The sequence below is a fragment of the Phyllostomus hastatus genome, unplaced genomic scaffold (assembly GCF_019186645.2).
Source record: "Phyllostomus hastatus isolate PE091 unplaced genomic scaffold, TTU_PhHast_1.1 phas_scaffold_78, whole genome shotgun sequence".
Classification (NCBI taxonomy): Eukaryota; Metazoa; Chordata; class Mammalia; order Chiroptera; family Phyllostomidae; genus Phyllostomus; species Phyllostomus hastatus.
This window is the reverse complement of record NW_025334041.1, coordinates 31,299,161-31,326,494: the sequence shown is the minus strand read 5'-3', so window position 1 is coordinate 31,326,494 and position 27,334 is coordinate 31,299,161. Positions and strand designations below refer to the sequence as shown.

Below are 27,334 nucleotides of genomic sequence, written 5' to 3'. Positions count from 1 at the left end.
GTTTCAGAGGCAGTTTTGCCTCAGCTATTTATTTAGTTCTACAGATTCTTTTATACCATGAAAAATTCCTTTATCCTCTTTGTTCATACACAGTGTAGTGTTTGTTTTCAGTTGCCATCAGAGTTATGATTTTTATCCTGGTTTCTTATTAAATAAGATTTTTATGTTGTCTGAAAGTTTCTCTAAGTTGAACTTTTCCTTTAAGAGGTCATTTTTGAAAGCCCCTCAAATTTTTCCTTTTATAGATCAATGCTTAATGCCCCAATAAAAGTTATTATTTTAAAATAAAAGTTATTATTTTGACTAGTAAAAAGTGAACTTGATGATTTAAAATCCTAATCTGTAAATATTTGAATTTATAAATTGCATTGATTAAATAGGTTCCCTGGTTATAGATTACTGAAAAACTAACAGGGTATAAAATTGAGAATTTTTTTTCTATTTCTTGATATTGAACACACTGCAAAATTCCTTGTTAGTAAGGGTCCTTCATTGTGGGCTCTGTGTTTAGGCTATATTTATTTCCTCAAGGGTCTTACTTTTATTTCAGTTGATGATGCCTCATTGTTTCCCCAGGAGAGATAGGGACAGATACCAACTAAAAATATTAGTATCCATATTTATCAAGAACCAGATGTGTAATATATGAAAGTGTGTGTGGGAGGTGCCAGCATTGTGATGGACATGGGGCAGTGATCTCAGTTAATTACCATACTTAGGGTCTGTGTACTGTGTATGTATTTGTTGATTTCTTAAGTAAAATAAATAGGTGCTCTAAAGGGCAAGCTAGAGGAAAATGTGTAGAAACTGCACTAACAAATACCTGCTGGGAGTTTATATATAGAAGAATTGGGTTTTGGTTGGAAGTTATAGGAACTACCAGTATTTTCTATTTGTAGACAACTTTAAAAGTGTTGGAAATATTTTACATAAAATCTTTTATAGTATGTGCCAAATTTTTAATGTGCATAAAGTACCTTTGTAATATAAATACATGCCTGAACATTTCAACTCAGTGACTTCCCTTCAACAAGAGAATTCTTACTTTTCCACTTTAACCAATAGCAGTTTTTACAATACAGTTTGAGAAAAAGAGAAAATAATTTGGGATTTTTTAGTTGAGGAAAAATTATATTTTTTAAAATTCAAACTAAAAAATATGATAGGAGTAATTTTAATAGGTCTTAGAGTTTAACTCTCATGACAGAAGACTATATACATAGTCTTTTATTTTGCAGGATTTGGATTTAAATTTTTTTTTAATATTGTAGTTTTTACTTTTATATCTATGTGCTATGATGTTTTCGAGGCTTGGGATTTTAGTACTTACTCAGAAAGCATCTCGGTTGAAAAATAAATTCCTTTGAATTATTCTGTATTTATTTTCCTATATCCTGCATATTTATAACTCAATCTGTGATTTTCTTTTAGTTCAAAATTTGTTTCAGCTTTTCTTCCCATTCTAATACCACTGCCCAATAAAATCAGGTTCACATCACCTCCCTTCTATTTGGTTTTCCTGGCTCTCCCTCTTTTGCCTTTAGATCCAGCTAATCAGCACATTCTGCTGATTTTACCTTCCAAATATTTCTTGATTTATCCCCACTCTGTTCCTACATCATTTTCTCTCACTTGAACAATGAGAAGGTTGAGAGTGGAAGAAAGAAGAGTATGAATTTGATAATAGTGGCTCCCAATTTCTTTAGCACTTTCTAATGCTAAGCATTATGTTAAGGGTTTTACATTTATTATCTCATTTTATCCTTATAACTATTCTAAGAGCTGTGGATACTGTTGCTGTCCTTTCTTTATAGCTGGGAAAAAAGAGAGAGAAGTTAAGTAATTTGCATGAAGTCATAGAGGCAGAGCAAGGATTCAGACCTAGCCTGCCTGACCCCGAGACATTGTGTTCCTGATTTCAGCCCTGCACTAGCTCTGAGACCCATGGCCAGTGTTCAGTAGGTAAGATTGAGAAGCCTTGGTAACTGGTGGTAAAGGGTAATAAGAAAAATGCCGTGATCTGCATGTTTGTGTCGCCTGCCCCAAAATACATACGTGGAATCCTAACCCCCAAGGTGATGATTAGGAGGGGGAGCACTTGGGAGATGATTAGGTCATGAGGGCAGAGCCCTCAAAGATGGCCATCTGTGAACTAGAAAGTAGTCTCTTACCAGACACCAAATCTGTGGGCACCCTAATCTTGGACTTCTCACCTTCGGAACTGTGAGAAATAAATTTCTGTCATTTATACACTACCCAGTCTGTGGTATTTAGTTCTAACATTCCAAACAGACTAAGACAAGAGATGACTGACTACAGCTTTCTGACTTCAGCAGCTGAAGGCAGGGTGTAGGTGCTAGTCTCTGAGACAGGGAACATTGACAAATTTGGGGGGAAAGGAGAATTTTCACGAAACAGGTCTTTGAGACAAGAAATATGGACATATTTGGAGAGAAACAAATATTTGAGTAAAATAGAAAGGAGTTTTGTTTTGGATATTTAAGTCAGGGGTTCCATTAGAACATTCTAGAGGAGTGATCCAGTGTAAAGTTGAATATGAGTCTGGAGCTTAGGACAGAAAGAAGCTCATGCGATGGAGAATATTTGGGTTAAAGATGCCAGCTGACACTCTGGGAATGGGGGGTTCACTCAGGAAGAGGACTGAGTGGGATGCAGACTAAGAGTTGAATCCTGTGAAAACCCCCTTGTTTAAAACACAAGTGGAGAAGGAGGCTGCAGAGGAGACAGACACAGAGTACTTATAAAACTAGAAGACAGTGATGTCTCTGGAACTAAGGCAGAGTTTCAAGTAAGGAGGAGTGGCCAGTTGTCACAAATGAGAATTCAGATTACTGTGGGATGGGGAACGAAAGAGAATTGGGAAAAGGTGCTGAATGCTACCTACTTTTTCAGAGATTTTGTTGTGAACAGGAATATAATTGTAGTGGTTATGAGCCTGGACTAGACCAGACAGACCATCTGGGATCAAATCCTGCCTTTGCCATTTATTAGCTTTGTGACTTGTAGGCAAATTACCTAATCTCTCTGTATTTCTTTTCTCCATCTAGAAAGTGAGGGCAGTACTAGCCTTGTGAGGATTTAGCTGATAGATACAAAGCACTTAGAACATAGTCAGACTAGAAAAAGTGTTCAAGAAGTATTAGCCCTCCTCCTCCTCCGCATGCTGGAGCATAAAGGATTAAGCTGTTATATATAGTAGAAAATTAGATTGGAGCAATAGCTGGGATCATAAGGAGCCATATATGCCATTTAAAGTAATACAGATTTTATCATAAAAGTGGCAGAAAACTAAAGGAATGTTTATATATTTAGCATGTTTAACCTCTGAAGAGGTTATTCTTTTCCTAAAAATGTCTCATTTAGGTAGGTATGCTGCCACCAGGTGGAGGTTTTATGTTGTTGCTATACAGGTAAAGCAGTAAAACCATGTTGCTTTTTATTATGAAATATTGACTTGATGAAAATCGCTAATTGTAAACACCTTGATTCTAGTAGGGCTCATTTGTTCCCCCAAAAGCTGAGAATAGTTAAGTGGGGGAGAGATAATAGAGGGTTCTTGTAAAGGTAGATTTCAAAGGAAGGCAAGGGTAGTATGGTTGGGCCTCATGGAAATCTGAAAATTCATTTGGAACCAAGATAAGGTTGAGCAAAGTACCATTCTTCTCACTGTTCGTTGTTCCCAATAATTAGGTGACAGTGAAATGAAACAGGCAGGTGGCATCTAAACAGTGGAGTGTAAATGACCTGCAGTGTTGGCAGTTGCTTATGGGATGTTAAGGTGTTTGAAGAGGCTGATGCAAGAGCCCGGGCGTCAGGCCAGCGTATTCCTGGGGCTTCTGCCTTATTTCTATCTCTGGGGATGAGACTTTCGGTAGATGTGTAGTTGTATTATAGCCTATTAAAAACAGCAATATTAATGTACAGGCTCATGATAATTTTATCAGTGAATATTCCTTATAGATCTGTTGGGGAGGAGGAGACTTCTATAAGTAATCACTATTAGCAGTTTATTGATCCTTTGTTTCTGTGTATAAGTATATTTTTAAACTTGAATTACACTTATTTGTAGTTTGGGCCTCCTTTTCTTCGACTTTATGTTGAGAGCATTTTCTCACATTAAAATTTTTTTGAGAACATTATTTTTGATAGCTACATAATATTACATTGTAGAGTTGTATAGTAGTGTAACAATGGACCTGATATATCACCTTATTTTTTTAAAAGAAACTATGCAGATACTCTGAAGTTCAGAGGAATAATACCTAAAATTATTTCTTGGTATCTCTTTTCTGTAAAAATAAAGATTTTTTTTATTATGTGCAGGCACTGTTCTAGACTTAGACTATTATATAGGCTTTGATTTTAATTAAAAAACCCTGCCCTCATGGAGTTTACCTTCCAGTTATTTGTTCTGAAACTATTTGACTTTATATAATCACTAATATGAGCCTAAAAGTACTTTGATAATTTTATGTACTTAGAAGTGATTTGTTCTGAATACATAATGTAAGCTTTCCACTTTTTATTCTGTATCTTTTTTAAAATTTGGGAACATTTAGTAATAGACACTGTTTATTGAAATGTTTTCTCAAGCAAGCTTTTTTTTTTTAAATGTAGAATTCTAGTTTTTCTCTTTTATAACTAAGTGAAATAGGGAGAGGAGAATAGAAAGGGGACAGTTGAAAAAATTTCTCCAAAAAGGCCCTTAAATTTGGAAAAAAATCTTAAAAGATCCTTGAATCATTTGAGGAAAGATCCTTGAATCCCTCTTCATTTTACAGTTGAAGAAACAGTTCTGCAGAGGTTAAGTGGCCTGTCCTTTGTCACATAGCTAGCTTATTAGAGTCTCTGTAGACCCAGCAGTCCAGTATTCTATTATGTGTAACACATATTCTTTCTGAAGCATTTTCATTCAACAAGTATTTGTGTCTGCTATGTTCCAGACAATGAAACATGTTAAAATATGTAAAATTAAGGTGATTTCTGAGTCTGTAGAATCTGTTTTCTTCTTAGGCATAATTTTCCAAAACTTTTGAGGAAAAAAATCTGCATTCAATGAGATTATAGGATATAAATAGGATGAGTGGCTCAGTAATGTAAAGCCATATCTGATTTTCCTGGTCTGTTTGGCACTGTTATTTTCCAACAGTTTGTATCTCTGAGAATTATTAGAAAATATGCTTCACAGCACAAAAAGTTGCTTTTGTCTTTGCTTTCAGTTGCCCTACTTTACTCTACATAAAATACAAATTATGTTTGGGTCAACTGTTGTAATCTTTTTGTTTCCATAGTTAGGCCCCTGGAGCTTTGCTGTAATAGTTTGTAGAGCATTCTTGTGCAACATTCATTGAGGAATATTAAAAAGGTTTAAAGACAGCACTGACAAGTACAAATAATCACCATAATTAGAATTAATTAGGATCTTAAATTTTCTGTAGCAAAAACACGGAAAGTAGCTCTACTCTTAGCAATTTTGAAAACTGGAGAGAATAGACAATATTTTCAAAATACCTTATAATATTTTCTTTTGGGGGTGTGTGGTGTGTGTTATATGTGTTTTTATATGTGTGTTTTCCCTCAATCTTGTCAAAAAAGTATTTGCTTAGTGATTTCATTTGTTTGTGCCTTTAAACTTAGTGTTCTAGGATTTGAAGAATAATGACAAATGAATGAAAAGAGAGCTCAGAATGCATGACATGCAAATTGGTATAATGGAAAGAATACTGGGTTTGGAGTCAGATGTTCTTGTTCTATTTTGCCGCTTATTATTTTCTCAATACTTCCTGACCTCTCCCCACATTCCCATCCAAATTAAGTCTCTCTGTTGAGTGCTTTCTTTACTACCTATACTCTTTTCTTCAATAAAATGATATATTTCTGTATTTATCTGTATTTGTTTAATTTGCTCTTCCTATTTGACAGTTCATAGGAGTAGAGTTTGTATATGATTCATCACTACCTGCCCTGCCCTTAGCACTGGCTGGACACATGATAGGTAACTGTCAATAAATATTTGCTAAATAATTGAATTACTTACTACCTATCATATGCCAAGTTATCTCCTTCACAGATATAAAACTCTACAACCACACCACTTACAGAAAGCCTATTTTGAGAGTACTAGGACAAGTGAATCCCATACCACCTTCTTAGAGATGTATTGAGGACTGTTGAGTTTATGAAATTGTACACTAACTTTTATCTTATTTGTTTCACACAATTCAGTGAAGTAATAGGCTAGCCTAGACTAAAACATCCTACTATTAGGACCATGTATTTTAGCTCATGTCTAGCCCAGTGCCTGGCACATAGTAAACACTCAAGTAAGAAACAGCATATTTCAATTAGCAGTTTTTTTTTTTTGAAGTGACATAAGAACTTGGCATGTTCTATACAGCATTTTAAAAAGTCCTTGTTTTATTGAGAATGATCATTTGTAAAGTTATAAATATTGAGTTTAATAAATTATCAGTCATTTTTATTTAGTTTATTCACATTCTAGTCAGGGTAAGATACTTTCTTGCTTGAGCTCTGAATCAGTTTTCAAGCACAAGTGTATGTGGACATATCTTTCTAGTAAATCTCAAACTATTTCTGTGCTGCCTACATATGTTAACATTTTTATAATTGGCTTTCAAATGACAAACACAGATGGCTATAGTATGAATTTTCAGCATGTTTTGGACTTCATGTTTTCCCAATAATTTAAAGTGTATCATTTCAGTATCAAGTGATTAGCTGATTGAGTAGCATTTCTGATATTTGCTTTTCTGTTAGCTTGTCATTTTTAGGTTTATAATAAAAATAGTTTAGATCGCTATAAGAAATTAGATTTATGATAAAATCTCACATCCTCTCCTTTATAAAACAGAATTCTTACTATAAAGCTATTGTGGGCATTATTTTTGAGAATTTAATTGCCTTATTTTGGGGGGCTAGGGGTTACTGAAAGAAAGATTATGGTGAGAGAGATTATTTTATGTTTTAATTCATGTAATTGATAATTTTAATTCTGAGACCGTGGGACTTTTTTGAATAGTAGAGTTAGATATGCCTGTATCATCTTAATTCTCAAATTCTGTGGAACAGTACTTTAAAATGATTACTTAGTGATGACTTTAAAAGATAAATTATTCATTTTTCACTCAACATGTATTTGTCAAATACTGTTCTAGCCCTTAAAAATATTGCAGTGAACAAGACTTCCTATCCTTGTGAACTTTACCTTCTGGTTAATTGTTCTGAAAAAAAAATTTACTTCATATAATCAGTAACTGGTCTAAAACAATGTCTTGATCATTTTATGCCCTTACAAGTAATTCATTCTGAACACTAATAGAACCATTCTACTTTTTATTCCGTATCTATGATGAACTGTTTCACTTGGGTTTATTTAGTAATGGATTCTTTTGTCTCAGACAGTATTTTTTTAATTAAACTTTTTTAATGCAGTTTTAGTTTTTTCCTTTGTTATGTGTTTGTACATATAAGTAAATATTAAATATAAATTATGTATTTAACTTAACAGAGTTGAGATTTTAAACAGAATATTCATTTTTGTCCTAATATACTTTGTCTGAATATATTTTCTAACACAGATAACATAGGCTTTTAAGAAGCTTTTGAAATTGAGCTTAAACATCAAGAATGCCATCATTAATATTTTTCTTGGTTTTGCATTCTCTCTGAGGGGTCTTTTAAAAAATATGTGCCTAGGCTCTCAATTCTATTTACAGATAATATGTAATGGTGTTTGAATTGGTTTATTTTTAAGAATGAATCTGCTATCCTCAAAGTAGTTTAAATGCATTCCAGCTGCTTAATAATGTACAAATAGAGGCAACTGGTGTTGCATCTGTTTCTTAAGCAGACATGAGGTAGAATAACTGGCAAGTTGCTAAATGGCTGGGAAAAAATTTTTAATGTAATGTATTTTTATATTCTCCGAGGTCAGTAATTAGAGAGTTCTGATTTAGGAAGTAGATTTTCTTATTAACACTATATACTTTTCTTCTACAGCAGACAACATGAGTATAAAATATGCTGTGTGTTATCCTGTAGGTTCTGGTGTTTGCCACATATTTTGATAGTTAAAGAAATCAACATCATTATTAGATGGCTTTAATGCTTTATAAGAAATTTAATGGCCACTTTATAATTGGTCTAATTAGTGGTTATATAATTCATTTACTGGTAGCAAATTTCCTCTTTTTTAAGGTACAAAGGGCTTACACCTGTTCTCATGTTTTCATTTTTCTGCTCAAGAATGATCAAGAGCTCAAACTAAATTTAGGAATTCATGGTTAATAGTTGTTTCATATAAAATTTAGAAAACTTATTACATAAAAAAAGAAATTTCAAATGAGCATAAAATGAAGGACCTGTAATCTCAAATACCAAAGTTATTATGGTTATATTCTTTCAGAATTTACCTGTGCCTATGTATGTTATGTTATTAAAATTCAAGCTGGTTAGAATGAATTGACGGAGTCTGTGAATCCGAAGCCTGCCTTGTCTTTGTTAACAGAGATGCACATAATTTTCCTTTTATTAAGAAAAATACTTTGCAATATTATAACTGCTACATCATACATATCTTTATTATTAATAATACTTTGCATTAATATTATTTTAATTGAGTTAATCCAGTGTTACCCAAAGTATGTAATACCTACTTCTGATATTAGGTGGTGACAGATATTTTTAACCCAGTATTAAGTGATTACCCCAATTAAGTAATACTAGATAGTATTGTAAGGAAGTTACTACCTTTCTAGATGCTTTTTTGAAGTTCATCTGCTAATGACAAAGCAAAAGTCTGTTCAGTGCCCGTATACCCTTTACACCCTTCTCATACTTACCTGTTTCTTTCATAACCCTCAGCAGTACTATCTAAAATTTTAATAATGTAGTTTTATTTGTCATTGTATTTATTCCGATTTACTACTTTGTTAAATAAATCACTAGTGATGCTGACTGTTAATAAATACCATGGGTAGAAAATATTCTTTTAAAATAAGAACTTGTGCACAAAAGTTAAAACGTGTTAAGGAAATGATAAATAGAAGTGGCACTAGGACATGGCAAATGTTCCCATGAGTAAGGGATTAGAGGCACTATCATTTGATGAGGAAAAGTGATAAAATTATTTCTAATTTTCCTCATTATAAACAAGGCTGCAGTGATCATTTATGTAGCTAAATCATTTTTGCATGGACTAATTTCATTTGTTATAAATTAGTAGAAGTCCCAGGAATTCCACAAAGCAAATTTATTTAGAGCTTTTATATTTTTATATAATCACATCCAGAGTTTACACTCTCAACAAACAGTGAATGAGAGCACCTGTTTTTCCTTATTCTACGCAATTCTGGGCTAGTTTTTTTCTTTAAGCGTAATGTTTTTCATTCTTTTCAATATTTAAAAGCATTCATTCAGAAATACTTAATTTCTTTGTAATTTGTTATTTATGTATTAAAACTAACAGTTGTCCTTTATTTTTGTCATCGTTTTAATAATGGTTTAAAGAAAGAGACTTCAAAGCTATTTTTTCTTAGTGGTGATAAAGAAAAATTATCTTTGACAATAATGGCAATCTCAATCAATTTCTTTCTCTCCCTCTCCCTCCCTCCGTCTCTCTCTCTCTCTATAGCTTGCCCAGTTTCGACAAAGGAAAGCTCAGTGTGATGGGCAGAATCCCTCTAAGAAGAAAAAAAAGAAGAATACCTCAAGCAGTAAACATGATGTGTCAGCATACCATTCTTTGAATATTGAGCAATCACACAGTGATGATATGTGCATGAATAGTTCTCAGGGAGTAGGATCAGTTGTGACTCCTGAATCCACAATAATGAGAACTCTACACAGTGGAGAAATAATCAAACATGACCAGGTCTTCTCTGCTGAAGTAAGTAGTCATCCAGATTTTCAAACATTAAAATTATAAGTGAAAGTTTTTGTAAGACAACATTCATTAGCATTCTGTGCAAATGTACATGTGCTTGATTCAATAAACATTTATTGAGCAACTGTAATACGCCAAGAACTGAGCACCAAGGATGCAGAGGTAAGTATGACAGTTTCTTTTCATTAGGAAAGTCAATCTAGTGGAGTGGGGGGCAGATGTAAGATAGACCGTGTTCCTTCATTTAAAGCTGTGCTTGCAGTCAGGGTGGTCCACCTGCAGTCCACGGGCTGCATGTGGCCCAGGATGGCTGTGAATGTGGTCTGGCATAAAATCGTAAATTTACTGAAAACATTGTGAGATTTTTTTGAGATTACATGTCTCAATTTATTTAATGTGTGGCCCAAGACAACAACTTCTTCCAGTGTGGCACAGAGACGCCAAAAGGTGGACACCCCTGCATGGTACCCTAGAATATCATGATTTGGGAGAATGCTCAGATCATCCTTATATGGTTGTTTAGCTAGAGGTAAAGAAGTAGGGGACACAGTCTCTGTGCCAAAGAGAATACATTCGAAAAGACATGAAACATTGTGGTGTGATTTGGAAACCATAAGTAGTATAATTTTAAATTGATCAAAAGTGCTGAAGGTGGGATGGTAGTAATGGTGAAGGGCAGGAGATTGCAGCTAGCCCACAGAAGGTTCTCAAAAATACTCATTTTCTCCTTCTACTTGGTGAATGTAATTTTCCAGTATATAGAGAGGAGGAAAAAGTTATTTGGAAGGTGGATGGGATGGTGGAACCACCAGCTAAGACTGGGAGTAGAGAATGATGGAATGCTTAGGAGGAACAATGTTAGACAAGGCAGATTATTGTAACTTGGATTGTACCTTGGTATATTTATGTGGAAACCAAAAGCTTTAGACATACTGGGATTTGAGCTTTATTCAAAAGGTAAGGAGTGTCAGAGATTTGTTATTCATTGTAAGAATGTATCTTTTTTTGAGTTTTTCCTGCTTTGAGCTTCTTTGGTGTGTAGATTAATGTTTTTATTAATTTAGAAAGTTTTCAGCCATTATGTTTTCAAATATTCTTTCCTCCCCTGTCTGTCCTCTCTTTCTTGGGTCTTCCATTGTTCATATGTTGTATGTTCGATATTATTACGCAGATTTCTGATGCTCTGTTCATTTTCTTCATTCTTATTTTTTTTCTTTCTTTTCCTCAGATTGGATCATTTCAATTGAACTATTTTGTAGTTTTCTGATTCTTTATTCTTCATCCTTAGATGTGCTATTAGTCCTCCTAGTGAATTTTTCATTTCAGTTATTTAAACACCATAATTTCTTTTCGGTTCTTTTATTCATTCTTTCTCTTTATTGATAGTTTCTATTTGGTGAGACATTATTTTTATATCTCCCAATAATGGCCCAATATTTGTGTTTCCTTAGGGACATTTTCTATTGGCTGCTATTTTTCTTTTGAATGGGCCATATTTTCTTTTTTATTTGTATATATTGAAATTCTGTTGAAATCTGGACCTTTCAAATAATATAATAGCACCATTTTGGATAATATAATAGCACCATTTTGGTGCTTGATTTTGTTGAACGAAGAGGTAAAATATCTGGGTCTTTTTTCTCACTTGTAAAATGAGATTCTTACATGAGAGGAAGAAGAGTGAAAACAGTGAAAATTCAGGTGACCTCCGTGACTCCCTAGCAAGCACAGTACTTCTCAGCGGAGGGCAGCTTGGGAAAGCCATTCGCCTTCATACCCAAATCCCAGGGATGTAAGGGTGGCAGACATGAGAATGTCTGTAAAAGTGCTTTGTAGGCTGCAAAGGTGTTAATGACAGCAAAGCTTCTACTTTTTCTTTAAGTTGTTATTACTTTTCTAGCATCAAGATTAGATGATTCTTCCTTTGGAAGAAATTGAACTTTTTTACTAACATATTAGGACTTTTTTATTTAAAAGAGACACAAGAATTAATGGGCTGATATCTTAATGGGTGCTTTTGTGTAACAAATGATTCTTAATAATGCAAAGCCTTGTATGAAAATACCTCTTGATACTTTTATATATAGAAAAATGCCTAGGTTAAATTTTACATGTGTTATTTAGCAATTATTAATCAGTAAAAATTTAAAGATCTAAATAATTTTTACAGTTTTTAATGACTTTTTTATCATTAATATCAAAAGTAATAGGTTAATAAAGTACAGTATTTAGATGAGGAAAGGCTTTAATGTAATTGGTTTTTACTTTTGTTTTAGCCGGAAAGTGAAATTTCAACCACAGCCGATGATTATAGTTCAGAGGTAAGAATAAGTAATGTTATGACTGACATTTTATGTTTTTCTTAAAACTGTTGACTAGTACTTTGCTTTTTGTAGTTCACATGGTTCTGTATTTTTTTATAAATATAACAAAATAGCTTAACATGATATAATATAAATGACCTAGAAAACCGAAAGGTATTTTTCTGATATATCTTTTTTTCAGGCTATTAACAAAGGTCTTAGACATCTGTATGAATAGCTTGGTCCTTAATTAGATAAAAGCCCTTTTTTTAGTTTCTCAGAATGTTTGATACTGTTATATAAAATACATGATTATTATAAAGTAACCGTATTTAACACAGTAAACATTTTATAATATAGATTATTTTATTTTGAGACATGCTTTTTATAGATGCTTGAATTCTAGTTATATAATTCATTTATTGAAATTAATGTTGCAATAGTGATTTTAATATAGGTAATAAAAGCTGATATAGGCATTGACCACTTTAGCAAATACTTTCTTTATATGCTAGTAATAAATATGTCATTTTATTAACTTTTTCTTATTCTTTTAGATATGATTGTTTTTTCTTTGGTCCATGTGTTATTTCTTTGGCCCATTTGAGGATTTGGAAAAATATTCCTTATTTGGAATGGTTCAGTAACTCAGTATAGTCCATAAGTTTTGATTTATTGTAGGTTTCTAATATTTAAAAAAAACAACTTTATGTTCTTAAATGAACATATTACTGTGTTGTATTGCCAATGGGAGTAAAAACTTTGACGCTTCAAAAATATGTGTTTATAGCGACCACAGGAGAGGAGGGAGGGGATAATGGTGGAAAGAAGGGGAAGGGACTAGACAAAGAACATGCATGGATGACCCATGGACATGGTGTGGGGATAGATTGTGTGGGTGGGTGGGCGCATGGAGTGAGGCAAAGGGGGAAAAATTGGGACAACTGTAATTGAATAATAATAAAAAATCTTTAAAAAGTCAAAAATATCATGTGTTTAAAAGCTGGAAATATAGTTAATTAGTTATCTTGTCAGGAAAGTAATTAAAACCAGGGTTAAATAAATTGGTGCCCTATTCAGGCTACATAAAGCTGCTTTTACGTAAAGTATCTCAATTTAAAATCAAAGCAGCTCTCAATTTAAAGATTCTGCTCTTATGACTTTAAATTTGGAGCTTATATATAAAAACATTGCTTTTCTCTTTCTATAGTGCCTTAATTCTTATAGCTTGTCTTTACTGATTGGAAGTTTTAGATGGCTTGGTGCTTGAACTGCCTACATCTTTCTGGCATCCCAGAACTCCACAAAGTGCATTTTTTTCTTTACACAGGGTAAATTAAAAAAAAATTTTAAGATTTTATTTATTTATTTTTAGAGAGAGAGGAAGGGAGAGAGAAAGAGAGAGAAACTCCAAAGTGTGAGAGAAACACCTCTCCATCAGTTAGCTGCCTTTCACAGGCACCCCCAGCTGTAGACCTTGACACAACCCAGGCATGTGCCCTGACCAGGGATCGAACTGCTTGTTTTGCAGTATGAAGCTTACTCACTGAGCCATACCATTTAGGACTCAAAGTGAAATTTTTTATAAGGCATGTGTCTGTAGGTTAAACTATCTCTCATATGTGCCAATGAAATTTGGTTAAAATTTATATAGCCATATTTTCACTTTGAAAAAAGAAAAAAATGTGATGTTATTAATTTAAAAGCTAAAGACATAAAAAGATTGTGATTTTAAAGTTCTCATTATGAAAATGCAAATAAATAATATTGGAAATTCTTGTTACAATAAGACACATTTTACTAAATTTTTTAAATTTAAAAATTGGTGGGAATTAGGAGGTCCAAAAGAATGTATTAAAACTGTTTAACTGTGATACCTACTAAATATGATGTGTTTCAAAGTAAGGTACAAATAGTACTTGTTTATTAGGGTGACATTGGTTAACTACAGGTTTCAAGTGTACAACTCATCAAAACATCATCTCCATATTGCTTTGTGCACCCATTACCAAAGCAAAGTTTCTTTCCGTCCTCATTTATCCCTCCTTTGCCCTCTTTTACCCGCCCCGTACTTTCCCTCTGGCTGTTACCATACTGTTGTTTGTGTCTAGTGTTTTATATGTGTGTATATATCTATTTTTTGTTTGATTCTTTCTTTTTTATCCCTTCCCTCTGACAGCTGTCAGTGTGTTCCATGTAACTACACCTCTATTTCTATTTTGTCAGTTAGTTTTGTTCATTAGATTCCACATGTAAGTGAGATCATACGGTACTTGTCTTTCTCTAACTGTCTAATTCACTTAGTATAATAATCTCCAGGTCCATCCATGCTTTCATAAAAGGTAAGGTTTCCTTCTTTTTTACAGCCAAGTAGTATTCCATAGTTTCAGTGTGCCACAGCTTTTTTACCCACTTATCTACTGATGGACATTTGGGCTGTTTTCCTGATCTTGGCTATTGTAACACTGCTGTGAACGTAGGGGTGTATATATTTTTTAGAATTGGTGTTTTAGGATTCTTAGAATATATTCTCAGAAGTGGGACTACAGGTTCAAAAGGCAGTTCCATTTTTAGTTTTTTGAGAAAACTCCATACTGTTTTGCACAGTGACTGTACCAGTCTGCATTCTCACAAACAGGGCAAAAGCATTCCCTTTTTTCTGCATCTTTACCAGAACTTACTGTTTTTTGATTTATTGATGGTAGTTGTTCTAGCAGGTATGAGGTGGTATCTCATTATAGTTTTAATTTGCATCTTTCTGATTAGTGATGTTGAGCATCTTTTCATGTCTTGATCATCTGTATGTCCTCTTTGGAGAAGTGTCTGTTGAGAGCCTTTGCCCATTTTTTGACTGGATTGTTTTCTGGGTGGTGAGTTGTATGTATTTTAAATATTTTGGAAATTAACTCCTTATCAGATATATCATTGGTGAATATGTTCTTCCATTCAGTGAATTGCCTTTTCATTTTGTCTATAGTTTCTTTTGCTATGCAGAAACTTTTTAGCTTGATGTAGTCCCATTTGTGTATTATTCCCTTTGTTTCCCTTGCCCAAGGAGGTATATCAGCAAAAATATTGCTATGAGAAATGTCTGGGATTTGACTGCCTGTGTTTTCTAGGATTTTTATGGTTTTGCAATTTACATTTAAGTCTTCAATCCATTTTGAGTTTATTCTTGTGTGTGGTGTAAGTTGGTGGTCTAGTTCATCTTTTTTTGTATGTATCTGTCCGATTTTCCCAACACCATTTATTGAAGAGACTGTCTTTATTCCATTGTATGTTTTTGCCACCTTTATCAAGTATTAATTGACCGTGAAAGTTGTTTTTATTTCTGGGCTCTCTATTCTGTTCCATTGATCTGTATGCCTGTTCTTAATGCCAGTAACATACTGCTTTGATTACTATGGCCTAGTAATATAGTTTTATATTAAGTATTGTGATACTTCCAACTTTGTTCTTCTCAAGATTGCTGTGGCTATTCAGGACCTTTTGTGGTTCCACATTATTTTTGGAATATTTGTTCTGTATCTACTCATTTGCTAATATTTTGTTGAGGATTTTAGCATTTAGGTTCATCAGGGATTGATGACCTAGAATGTTCGTTCTTTGTAGTGTCTTTATCTAGTTTTGGAATTAGGATAATGCTGGCTGTGTAAAGTGAGATTGGAAGTCTTCCTTCTTCCTGAATTTTTGTGAATAGTTTGAGAAGGACAAGTGTTAGTTATTTGAATGTTAGATAAAATTTGCCTATGAAGCCATCTAGTCCAGGGCTTTTGTTTGCTGGGAGTTTTTGATTACTGCTTCTATTTCATTAGTTGTAACTGACCTATTCAGATTTTCTGATTCTACCTGGTTCAGTTTTGGAAGAGTGAATGTTTCTAGATTCAGTAAAATGTTTCATTTCACCCAGGCTGTCCGATATTCTGGCATATAGTAGTTTATAATATTTTCTTACAATCCTTTGTGTTTATATGGTGTCAGTTGTTACTTCTCTTTCATTTCTGATTTTATTTGGATCCTCTCTCTCTTTTTCTCTTGATGATTTTGGTTAAAGATTTGTCAATCTTGTTTATTTCTTCGAAGAACCAGCTCTTGGTTTCATTGATATTTTGTTTTGTTTTTGTCTCCATTTCATTTATTCCCATTCTAATCTTCATTATTTCCTTTCTTCTACTTACTTTCAGCTTTCTTTGTTGTTTCTCTGGTTCTTTTGGTGAAGGCTAGATTGTTTATTTCATGTTCTTCTTGCTTCTTGAGGTAGGTTTATAAGGCTATGCACTTCCCTCTTACACTGCTTTCACTGTGTTTCATAGATTTTGGGATGCTGGGTCTTCCAGTAATTTTTGATTTCTTGCTTGATCTCATGGTTAACCCATTCATTGTTTAATATGTTATTTAGCTTCCATGTGTTTGAGTGTTTCTGAGTTTTTAAATTGCAGTTAATTTCTAGTTTCATACCATTGTGTTTGGAAAAGATGCTTGTATGAGTTTAGTCTTCTTGAATTTATTAAGGCTTGTCTTGTGTCATAGCATGTGATCTGTTTTAGAGAATTTTCCATGTGCACTTGAAAAGAATTTATATTCTGCTACTTTGGGATGAAATGTTCTGTTGCCTTGTTGGCTTTTTGTCTGGAAGATCTATCCATTGATGTCAATGGGGTGTTACAATCCCCATTTATGATCGTATTTGCTGTCCATCTATCCCTTAGATATATGTGTTGAGTGTATATATGTTTCCAATGGTTATATCATTTTGTTGGATTGATCCCTTTAGTATTATGTAATGTCCCTCTTTGTCTTGTTATAGCCTTTGTTTTGAAGTCTGTTTTGTCTGATGTAAGTACTGCTACCCTAGCTTTTGTTTGTTTGTTTCCACTTGCATGGAATATTTATTTTTCTTCCCTTCACTTTCAGTCTGTGTGCATGTTTTGTTCTGGGGTGGGTCCTTTGTAGACAGCTTATATATGGGTCATGTTTTCTTACCCATTCAGCTACCCAGTGTGTCTTTTGATTGTAGCATTTAATCTGTTCACATTTAAAGTTATTATTGACACGTATATACTGCCTTTTTATTCTTTACACCTATGTTCCTCTGTATATATTTCTTTTATTCCCCTTTTTTCATCAGGCCCTTTAATATTTCTTACAATTCTGGTTTGGTGGTGATGAACTCCTTTTTTTCTTTTTTCTTTTTCTTTTTTTTTTTGGCTTGTAAGTTCTTTATTCATCTTCAGTTTTAAATGAAAGCCTTATTGGATAAAGTAGTGTTGGTTGTAAGTCCTTGCTTTTCAGCACTTCAAATATTTCATGCCAGTCCCTTTTGGCTTGAAGTGTTTCTGTTGAGAAATTAGTTGACAGCCTTATGGGAGCTCCCTTGTCAGTAACTGTCTTTCTCTTGCTGCTTTGAAGATTCTCTTTTTGTCTTTAACCTTTGCCATTTTAATTATGATGTGTCTTAGTGTGGGCCTCTTTGAGTTCATCTTGATAGGACTCTCTGCTTCCTGAACTTGTGTGACTTTTTTATTAAGTTAGGGAAATTTTCAGCCATTATTTCTTCAAACAGGTTCCTGACCCCTTGCTTACTCTCTTCCTTTTCTGGTGCTCCTATAATGCGGATGTTGTTGCACTTGATGTTGTTGCAGAGGTTCTCTTCAACTTTCCTCATTTTTTTGTTCTACTTACTGTTCTGTTATCCTCTGTATAGCTGATTTGATCCTCTGCTTCATCTAACCTGCTTTGATTTTTTGTAGTATATTCTTTATATTGTAGTCTTATTTCTGACTGGTTCTTTTTAATGGTTTCTATATCCTTTGTAATGCCTACTCTTTCCTAAAGGTCTCACTGAGGTCATCTATTCTTCCCCTCAGGTCCTCGAACATCCTTATAACTATTGTTTTAAAGTCTTCACCTGGTCTCTTGGTTGCTTCTAATTCATTTAATTGTTTTTCTGGGGATCTCCCTTGTTCTTTCAATTGGGGCATATTTCTTTGTCTCCCCACTTTGTCTTCTTTCTTGTGTTTGTCTCTTTATATTAGATAGATCTGATATGGTTCCTAAGCTTGTTATGAGGGCTTTCTCATATAGATGCTTTGTTGGTCTCAGTGGTGGCGACTTCTAGATCACCTGAGCTAGGTGCTGCGGAAATGTTTCTCGTGTGGGTTATGTGCCCCCTGCTGTTGTAGTTGAGTCTTGAATGCTGTTGGTCTGTTCATGGGTTGGGCTAACCCACACCTTGGCTGACTGTAAGGATAGACCTCATTCACTATGTATGAGTCACTATTCAGGGGTTTCCCCTTGAGGTGACATTGTACCCAGCAAGGTCTGGTTCCTGCTGGAGTTTCCCTTTGTGCCATTTGTGTGGCTAGTTGGGTCCAGCTCTGGTGAGATTTGAAGTCCACCACTTGTTGTATTGGTTCTGGTCCCGCTTGGCCAGGGTTCTGGTATAGGTTGGTGTCAGTTGTTGTTTATAATCGGCTCTGGGCTCTCTGTTTGGAACTACCCACTATTCAATGATTGTGGCTGTGTTGACTGGTTCTGGGTGTGAATGGGAGGGGCCAGGCTATGTAGAGGAATCAGTTTCCTGCAGCTCTGAGTTGGGTGCTGATCAGCAAAGGTCCAAGGTTCTCTGAGGTCAGTGGCTACCTGTCAACTACATAGCCACCCCCTGAGGTTGCCTGGACTTCCTCTAGAGCCTTTTGAAGAACGACTGTAGAATGGGCTCAAGTTTGCCATGCTCCCCTGCCCCTTCCACACAGAGAAAGCTCTGTAGGGTAGGGCAGCCAGGTGGCAGGGATGAGGCTAATGGATCCCCTTCTTGGGTGAAGCATAGGTGAGCACTCAGTGGGGAGTAGGCAGCCGCTACTCCAGAACCATATCATTCAGTCTGAGCTATAGTATCCAACTCCAGCTCTCCCAGGAGGAGTGCACCACCAGTTCAGGTTGGATGAAACCTGCTGTTTGCACTGCAGGAGCAAGCTCAGCAGGGCAGAGTCTTTAGGACTTGGGAAAACAGATCAAGACAGGCTTAGGATGGCGCTGGCTGAGCCTGTGGGAGAGGAGCAAGTTCTGTGCTCCCCCTCAGCTCTGTATCTGTGCCCTCTTGAGCCCTGCATTGGAGCCTCTTAGGGAGACGTGTTTTGAAGGTCCCAGCTCTATTCCCTTACTCCTCTGGAACTGACCCAGCAGGGAAGGGCCACAGGGACTCAGGAAGGTAGAACAAAACTGTCTCCCGCTGGGAGTGGTGCTGGCTGAGTTTGCAGGTAAAGGAAAGCAAAGACTGCCCCCACTCCAAAGCCTCACAGTTCAACATCTGTCTGAGTATGTACCTGTAGTTTCTCCAGAGAAAGGACTCACCAAAGGTCTCTGTTGGTTGCAGCCAACAGTCCTTTCTGCAGGTCTTCTCTGTATGACTGCCATATGCCAAGTTGTTTTCCCTCTGCTGGAAGCCTAGGTGAGTGCCTGAAACTAAGATCCTGTGCATTGCCCTTTTAGGAGAGCATCTGAGATTCTAGCAGACTCCCTCCTCTTCCTGGCAGTCAGAGTCCCCACTGATTTTCACTGCCAGATGCTATATAGGCTCCATTTCCCAGCCCTGGTGCCCAAAGTTGGGGGTCCCAGCACAGGGTTTAGACCTCATGTTCCTTGGGCGGCGACTTTTGCAGCTGAGATATCCCTCCAGCTTGTCGGCCACTGCATGCTGCATGTGGGTGCTTGGGCCAGCCCTCTTCACATCTCCGCCCTTCTTAACAGTCTGTATGTGGCTGCTTATGTAAATCCTTGGTTATAATATTCCCCTTTAGCTGTCCTTTTTAGTTGGTAATTCAGGTTGATTGCTCTATAATTTAGCTGTAAATCCGGTTTGCCAATAGGAGGACTTGAGTAGAGCTTCCACCTACTCAGCAGCCATCTTGAAAATCTATAAATAATATTTAAATATAAATTCTGCCAATAAAAGTTAGAATATGTTAATTATGTTTCAACAGTAAGAAATGTATTTTACATGTATGTAGTTTTATATATTGACATATACAATTACATATGTATTGTTAAATATGTGAAAATATATGAATAAGTATATGCATATGCATGCATACTTTTGCATGCATATGCATATATGTGAATTTTTCAAACAAAAATTTCAGGAAAAGATACTTTCCTTTACTATGTAACATATCCTTGATACTTTTTCTTTTTAATGCTGGTCACAATAACTTAATTGATTAACTGACTTATAGTTTTTTGTTGTATTTTAATTGTTGTTCAAGTACAGTTTTCTGCCTTTTACCCCATCCCAGCCCTCCCCACCTCCCATTTCCACCTCCCCCTTGTTATTGTCCATGTGTCCTTTATACTTGTTCCTGCAAACCCTTCCCTTTTCCCCTGGAATTCCCTCCCCTCTACCCTCTGGTCATTGTCAGCGTGTTTCTCAATTTCAGTGTTTTTGGTTATATTTTGCTTGTTTGTTTGTTTTGATGATTAGGTTCCTGTTAAAGGTGAGATCATATGGTATTTGTCTTTCACAGCCTGGCTTATTTCTCTTACAGTTTTTAAAAACAGTGAGAGGATTACTTTGAAAAAAGATAATTGTGCGATAATTTTTGTCATATTTAACCTTATTTGAATAATAACTTTTGTACTATATACAGAGTCTGGCAGAAGTAATGCCTGCTTGAATATGGTTGGTAGGGTAATAATATGGATATAATAATTTATAGTTTTAATTTGAACATTTTACCTAAAATGTCATATAGTGTGCTTGAGTGTGATACCATTATGTTACAGAATTACGTGCTTATGATTTTGTAATAAAAAAGGGGCATTATTTGTGCCAGACTCTGTGTTGGGTCTGGATTCACATGGATTATGTTTTGAGAAACTTACATATTCACTATGTCTGTACAAAGCAGTATAAAAATTTATAGTTCATGAAGTGTTTGATGATGTCTCTTGACGATTGCTAAAGTGGATACTGGTTGAATCTGTGATGCTCTTGAGCTAGTTTTGTCTGAGGCTTTATCATTCCATTTAATGGTGTTAGACTGGTTTTACTGAGGTAGAATTTCAGGGGGCTTCTCAGCCATTTTCACCCTTTCAGGAGGCAGAAGAGTCATCAGTAGATCAAATATATAAACGCTGTAATACTTTTCATATTGGAACTCTTAAGGCATCACTTTTCAGTAACACCCCGCACCCCCAAGATGAAGTTACTTTTTAGGCAACACATATATGGAGTGGGCAAAAGTACTTTAATAATAATAATAATAATAATACATTTGGTAATAAATAATACAAGAATAAATCTGTTTTTGCGTACTCAGAACTATAAACCAACTTTTCCCCTACCTCTGTATTATTTAACTCCTACAAATGCTAGATTTGCAGTTTACTAATCTTGGCTGCTTTGGTTTACATCTGATTGTCCAGCGTTTCAGAATTACATAGTTTTAATCATAGACCACATACTCATATTGTATTTTGTCTAAATATCACTGTCATTTTTCTGGTATGTAGAGAAACAAGATGATGTAAAGAGTAGGGGCTTTGGATCTAGAAAGCCCTGTGTTCAAATCTCAGCTTCATCGCCTCCAAGCTAAACTTGGTCATATCACTGAAACTCTGAAACAGAATTTCCTTACTTGTAAAATACAGGCAATAATATCTCCCTCACAGAGTAGTCGAGAGTATATTTGATAATATTTAGTATGCTGTTTGGTACATAAAGGCAATTAGCAGAGCTTTTTTTTCCCCTGCTTCTCAGTAGAAGTATGCTTTTCTTTACACTAAGTGTATATGAAACAAGTAAGTGATGAGAATTCTCTTAACAGTTATTTTCGGAAGGATTTTAGACTCTACCACAAAATGTCTGTGATAGAGACAGGCAGTGATATATTATGGAAAATCTCCACGTCTGTCTGGGTTGGCATGGCTGTATAGTACTGCCCTCAGGGAGAAGTTCTTAGGGGAGTGCTCCTTGCCATTGTATCTCCTGTGTCTAGAGCTGCTTATCAGCCTTCACTGAATTTGTACCAGTATGACTTTACATGGATAAGGCTTAAAAAAAATTACTTAAGTGATTTTTAAGGCAGTGTTTTATAGAAGAGGATCCAGTAACTTGAAGTTTATAGTTACCCTTATGAAAACAAATAAAAACTTCACTTAGTTAGAACTTTAAGGCACTTAAAAGAAAATGTATAATGCAGCGTTTTTTGCATTGCAGACGCTCTCAAATGTATGGGAATGATTTGCACTTGAAATGGTCATAATGTCTTTTAAATACTTTAATCACTTATACCTGTTTTTGCCAATGAGACACTTTCCCAAGGCATAAAAGAGGCATGAATACAGTTAGCAGAAATATAATTGTTAGCTTTAAATAAAATTCTATTTTAAATCATAATATATCAGGAAATTGTTTTTGTACAGGTAAATGGTTGCAGTTTTGTGGTGAAAACAGGAAAGCCTACAAATTTATTAAGGGTACAGTATTTAAAACTACTCATGATACTAATGTTTTATACTATTTAAAACCATCTGGCTTACTAACAAAGCTTTTTTCTGCATGTACTTCCTTCTCTGGTCAAATCCGAAATGCTCTTAATGTTTAACAAAACAGAATTATCCACCTTTTGTTATAAAACTCAGTTGTAACAATTTGCAGATATCTTGTTTTTGCTTTTGAGATATACATAATACTGACAACAAAGTAGTTGCCATACCAGTAAACTCCCAGGTGAGAGTGATGTTTTAAAGTGGACTTTGCTTTGAATATATGAATTCCTTTTCCGGAGGAATGTTGCTAGTACCTGAATTATTTAGAATCTTGGATTGATTTAGGAAGAAGAATTTGGTGTTGATGATTCTTATTCTGAACATGGAGCACACTACAGTCAAACCCACCTAGAGATGTTGGAAAATGAATTGGTTGGGAAACAGCATGAAATTGAAGAGCTAAACAGAGAGCTGGAAGAATTAAGGGCCACCTGTGGGACTGAAGGACTGCAGCAAGTATGTTTACCTTATGTGGCTTTTGTTACTCACAGAAACAAAAATAGAAAGTTTGAGTGATAGTATATGTACAGTTTTTAAAGATGGGGTTATTGAATGGTCCTTTTATTTTTCTCCTATGTGAAATTTTTTATCTGAAGTATTTTATCTTACTAAATATAAACTCAAAATTGTCCGTTTTCCAATGCCCTACTATTGTTTATTTGTATATGGGTGTATACTTAAGCACGCTTGCTTAAAAACAAGATTGTATTAACAGGGCTAATAAAATGTGGAGTCTTTTGTTTACCTTTATGAGATAGGTAGGCTGAAATCACTTTAGTAGAGTAGATATTTTTGTGATCAGCCTGAGAGAAAATTATTGTGCGAACCACATCAAAATATGATGATTTAAACCAATTAAAAATGTCAGTGAGTCCTTGTAAGTAACCTCTTGTTGTTAAAATGACATCTGTTGTTTTTGGCAGTCAGTTACACAAACGAGATGAAATAGGACATTGATGAGGATGACAGAATACATTGCAGGTTCATCTCCTCAGAAAAGAGTGAGGATTGAATGTGGCTGTGGTGGTGTTGCCTAGGAACAGATTGAGGCATCCCTAAAGATATGGCACTGTCCTTCTGGAAGTGGACACGTGGATAAATTTAGACCTAATATGTTTTGTTCCTACATTCAGATAACTTCTTTAAAAGTTGATTTGGAAGTAAAACCAATTCCTGCAAGTTAATAGCTTCAAATATGGAAAAGGTTGCTTGCAAATTGTAATAATTTCACCACTGAGTTTTGAAATTATATTTTTGAACAACAGTTAGCTGTAATAATCAACTTTGTTTTTAAAAGTTAAGTCTAGTATTTAACTTCACTTATTTCTTTTAGTTACAAGAATTTGAAGCTGCAATTAAACAAAGAGATGGCATCATAACCCAGCTTACTGCGAATTTACAACAAGCAAGAAGAGAGAAGGATGAGACAATGAGAGAATTTTTAGAGTTGACAGAACAAAGTCAAAATTTGCAGATTCAATTTCAGCATGTAAGTATTACTAATAGAACAAAATTTATTAGAATTTTAGTAAGCAATTAACATTTTTTACGCTTTCCAAAACAAATTTATGTTTGTTTAAAATCCACTTGCTTATTATGTATCATGTTGGAAAAAATAGTGAATACCTGTTGTTACATTAACAGAGAATTTAATTCATACTTCTTGAATGGTTTCTTTTGATTTCTTTGTACTTCTTTTTTATCTGTATTTTGAAATCCTGCAAAACTTTATAAGTCTCATTGGGTGCAGTTTTGCATAAATTAACATAATAACATCCTTTGCCAACTCTGGTGTGATTTTATTTTAATTAGAGACTAAAATGGTATCTAGACTGCATATACTCCATTAACCTTTGATTAGTAATTTAATTGTATTAGTCAGCGTTTCTGATGGCAATTAATGTAAAATAAAGAATTTGAGATACCTTAAGCAAAAGGGATGAATTTAATGTAAGGATACAGGCTTATTTTACAGAATTCAAGGCAGAAATACAGCTAGGCCTTTGAAATTTATTGGGACAAGAAAGTCATCAGGAATCCAGGAAGAACTGTATTTCAATTTCTTTCTGATTGTCTGCCTCAGTCTTATCTATCTCAGACTATTTTCTCAGCCTTATTATGGGAAGAATAGTCTTATTGGTTCAATGTGGATAATGTGCCCGTATTCACCTGATCAGCCATGGTAGTATGTATGCTGGGGCCTTGAGCCTGTTAATTCAGCACAGTTTCCAGAGAGCAGTTGTGAGCCAATACCTGCAAGAGTTGTCTATTCCTTACAGCAGTCACTTCTGAATTAATAATTTTGGGTTTCTTTCTGTTTTTAAGTTACAGGCTAGTGAAACTCTGAGGAACAGCACTCATAGTAGCACAGCTGCAGATTTACTACAAGCCAAACAACAGATTCTCACTCATCAGCAACAGCTGGAAGCTCAGGACCATCTATTAGAAGATTATCAGAAAAAGAAAGAAGACTTCAAAAACCAAATCAGTTTTTTGCAGGAGAAAATTAAATCATATGAAATGGTATGTTTATTTTAAAGAGGCAGCAGCTTTACAATTAACTTCAGAGTTTTATATGAAAGTGTTTATCTTTTTGTTATGTACATGAATCACAACATGTTGTAATTAATACAGAAAAGCTCTTTTAAGTTTGTAAAATAATTAATTTTGAAAGCAATTACAATAATAGTTTCTAAGATATGGCTCATCACTGAGTTCCTTGAAAGTGATCAGCCTATGTTAAACTGAGTTTTCAGGAGAAGCTACATTTACAACTAGAATGTCTGTTTGTTTTTTTTTTCGTTCTACAAGTATTTCTACTTAGTTTAGCCATGATTATGAAATTTTGAAAACATTTTTATGCCAAAATGAAATTTTATGGATTCTAATTAGGAAAAAAATATAATCACTTCTCTTTATTCACTACTAGTTATGTTTTATATAATTGCCTGGAACATTTATTTAGCAAATAAGTGCCCCTTGGGGAGACAGACATACACATACCTGTACATATCTCATATCAAATCCTAAAATCAACTCATCTTTGTAGATTATATTTTATTTATTTTTCTAAAGATAAAATTAGGTTCAGAAGTGTTAAGTGACTTGCTTGTGCTCGCCCCACTAACAGTTGCCACAGTTGGGATTCAAACTCTGTCCAGTTGGCCCAGAGTCAGAATATCTTGCATTACACTGCACTGCCCCCTGCTGTCTTTATTCTCTCTGTCCATCCTCTTGAGCAGAAACAAGAAGGCAGAGTGTGGTTGCCTTGTTTGATGTCAACTGGAAATGTGAATGTCCAGCAACTCAAATATTTTACACTCTATGCACCTCTTCTTTTTTAAAAGAATATTTTATTGAATTTGCTATTACAGTTGTCCCTTTTTTCTTCCCCTTTATTCCCCTCTGCTCTGTACCCACCCTGCCTTCAGCATCTCTCACCCCTTAGCTAATGTCCATGGATTGTACATTTAAGTTCTTTGGCTTCTCCATTTCCTATACCGTTCTTAACCTCCCCTTGTCTATTTGTACCCACCATTTATGCTTCTTATTCCTTGTACCTTTTCACCCATTTTTCCCGCCCCTCTCCCCACTGATAACCCCCCATGTGGTCTCCATTTCTGTGATTCTATTTCTATTCTAGTTGTTTGCTTAGTTTGCTTTTGTTTTTTAGGTTCAGTTTGTTGATAGTTGTGAGTTTGTTGTCATTTTACTGTTCATATTTTTGATCATCTTTTTCTTAGATAAGCCCCTTTAACATTTCATATAAGGCCTTGGTGATGATGAACCCCTTTAACTTGACCTTATCTGGGAAGCACTTTATCTGCCCTTACATTCTAAATGATAGCTTTGTTGGATAGACTCATCTTGGATAAGTGCTTGCCTTTCATGACTTTGAACACATCTATCCAACCCCTTCTTCCCTGCAAGGTTTCTTTCCAGAAATCAGCTAATAGTCTTGTGGGAACTCCTTTGCAGGTAACTGTCTCCTTTCTCTGGCTGCTTTTAGGATTCTCTCCTTATCTTTAATCTTCAGTAATGTAATTATGATGTGCCTTGGGGCGTGCTTCCTTGGGTCCAACTTCTTTGGGACTCTGTGCTTCCTGGACTTATTGGAAGTCTATTTCCTTCACCAGATAGGGCAAGTTCTCCTTCATCATGTTTTCAAATAAGTTTTCAATTTCTTGCTCTTCCTCTTCTCCTCCTGGCACTGCTGTGATTTGAATGTTGTAGCATTTAAAGTTGTCCCGGAAGTCCCTAAGCCATTCCTCATTTTTCTGAAATCTTGTTTTTCATTCTTTTCTGGTTGAATGCTTATTTCTTCCTTCTCCAAAGCATTGATTTGAGCCCCAGTTTCCTTCCTGTCACTGTTGGTTCCCTGTATGTTTTTCTTTATTTCATTTTGCATAGCCTTTACTTTTTTCCCCTATTTTGTGACTATACTCTACCATTTCTGTGAACATCCTAATTACTGGTGTCTGGAACTCTGCATTTGATAGGTTGGCTCTCTCTTCATGGCTTAGTTCTGTTTTTAGAGTTTTGATCTGTTCTTTCATTT

At 35.0% G+C, this 27,334-nt stretch overlaps 1 protein-coding gene across 6 annotated transcripts in view; it reads left to right on the top strand.

Annotated features, from left to right (window-relative positions):
- Positions 1-27,334, top strand: part of AKAP9 (A-kinase anchoring protein 9) — a 169,390-nt gene that overhangs the window by 12,801 nt on the left and 129,255 nt on the right. For 5 of the 6 annotated variants that reach the window (XM_045827244.1, XM_045827246.1, XM_045827241.1 and 2 more), the window contains exons 2-7: positions 9,674-9,928; positions 12,202-12,246; positions 22,651-22,704; positions 23,062-23,232; positions 24,110-24,265; positions 25,102-25,299. In XM_045827244.1, the coding sequence (XP_045683200.1) occupies positions 9,674-9,928; positions 12,202-12,246; positions 22,651-22,704; positions 23,062-23,232; positions 24,110-24,265; positions 25,102-25,299 (879 nt within the window). The remainder of the gene's footprint in view (positions 1-9,673; positions 9,929-12,201; positions 12,247-22,650; positions 22,705-23,061; positions 23,233-24,109; positions 24,266-25,101; positions 25,300-27,334) is intronic. The other variant, XM_045827242.1, reaches the window with a different exon arrangement.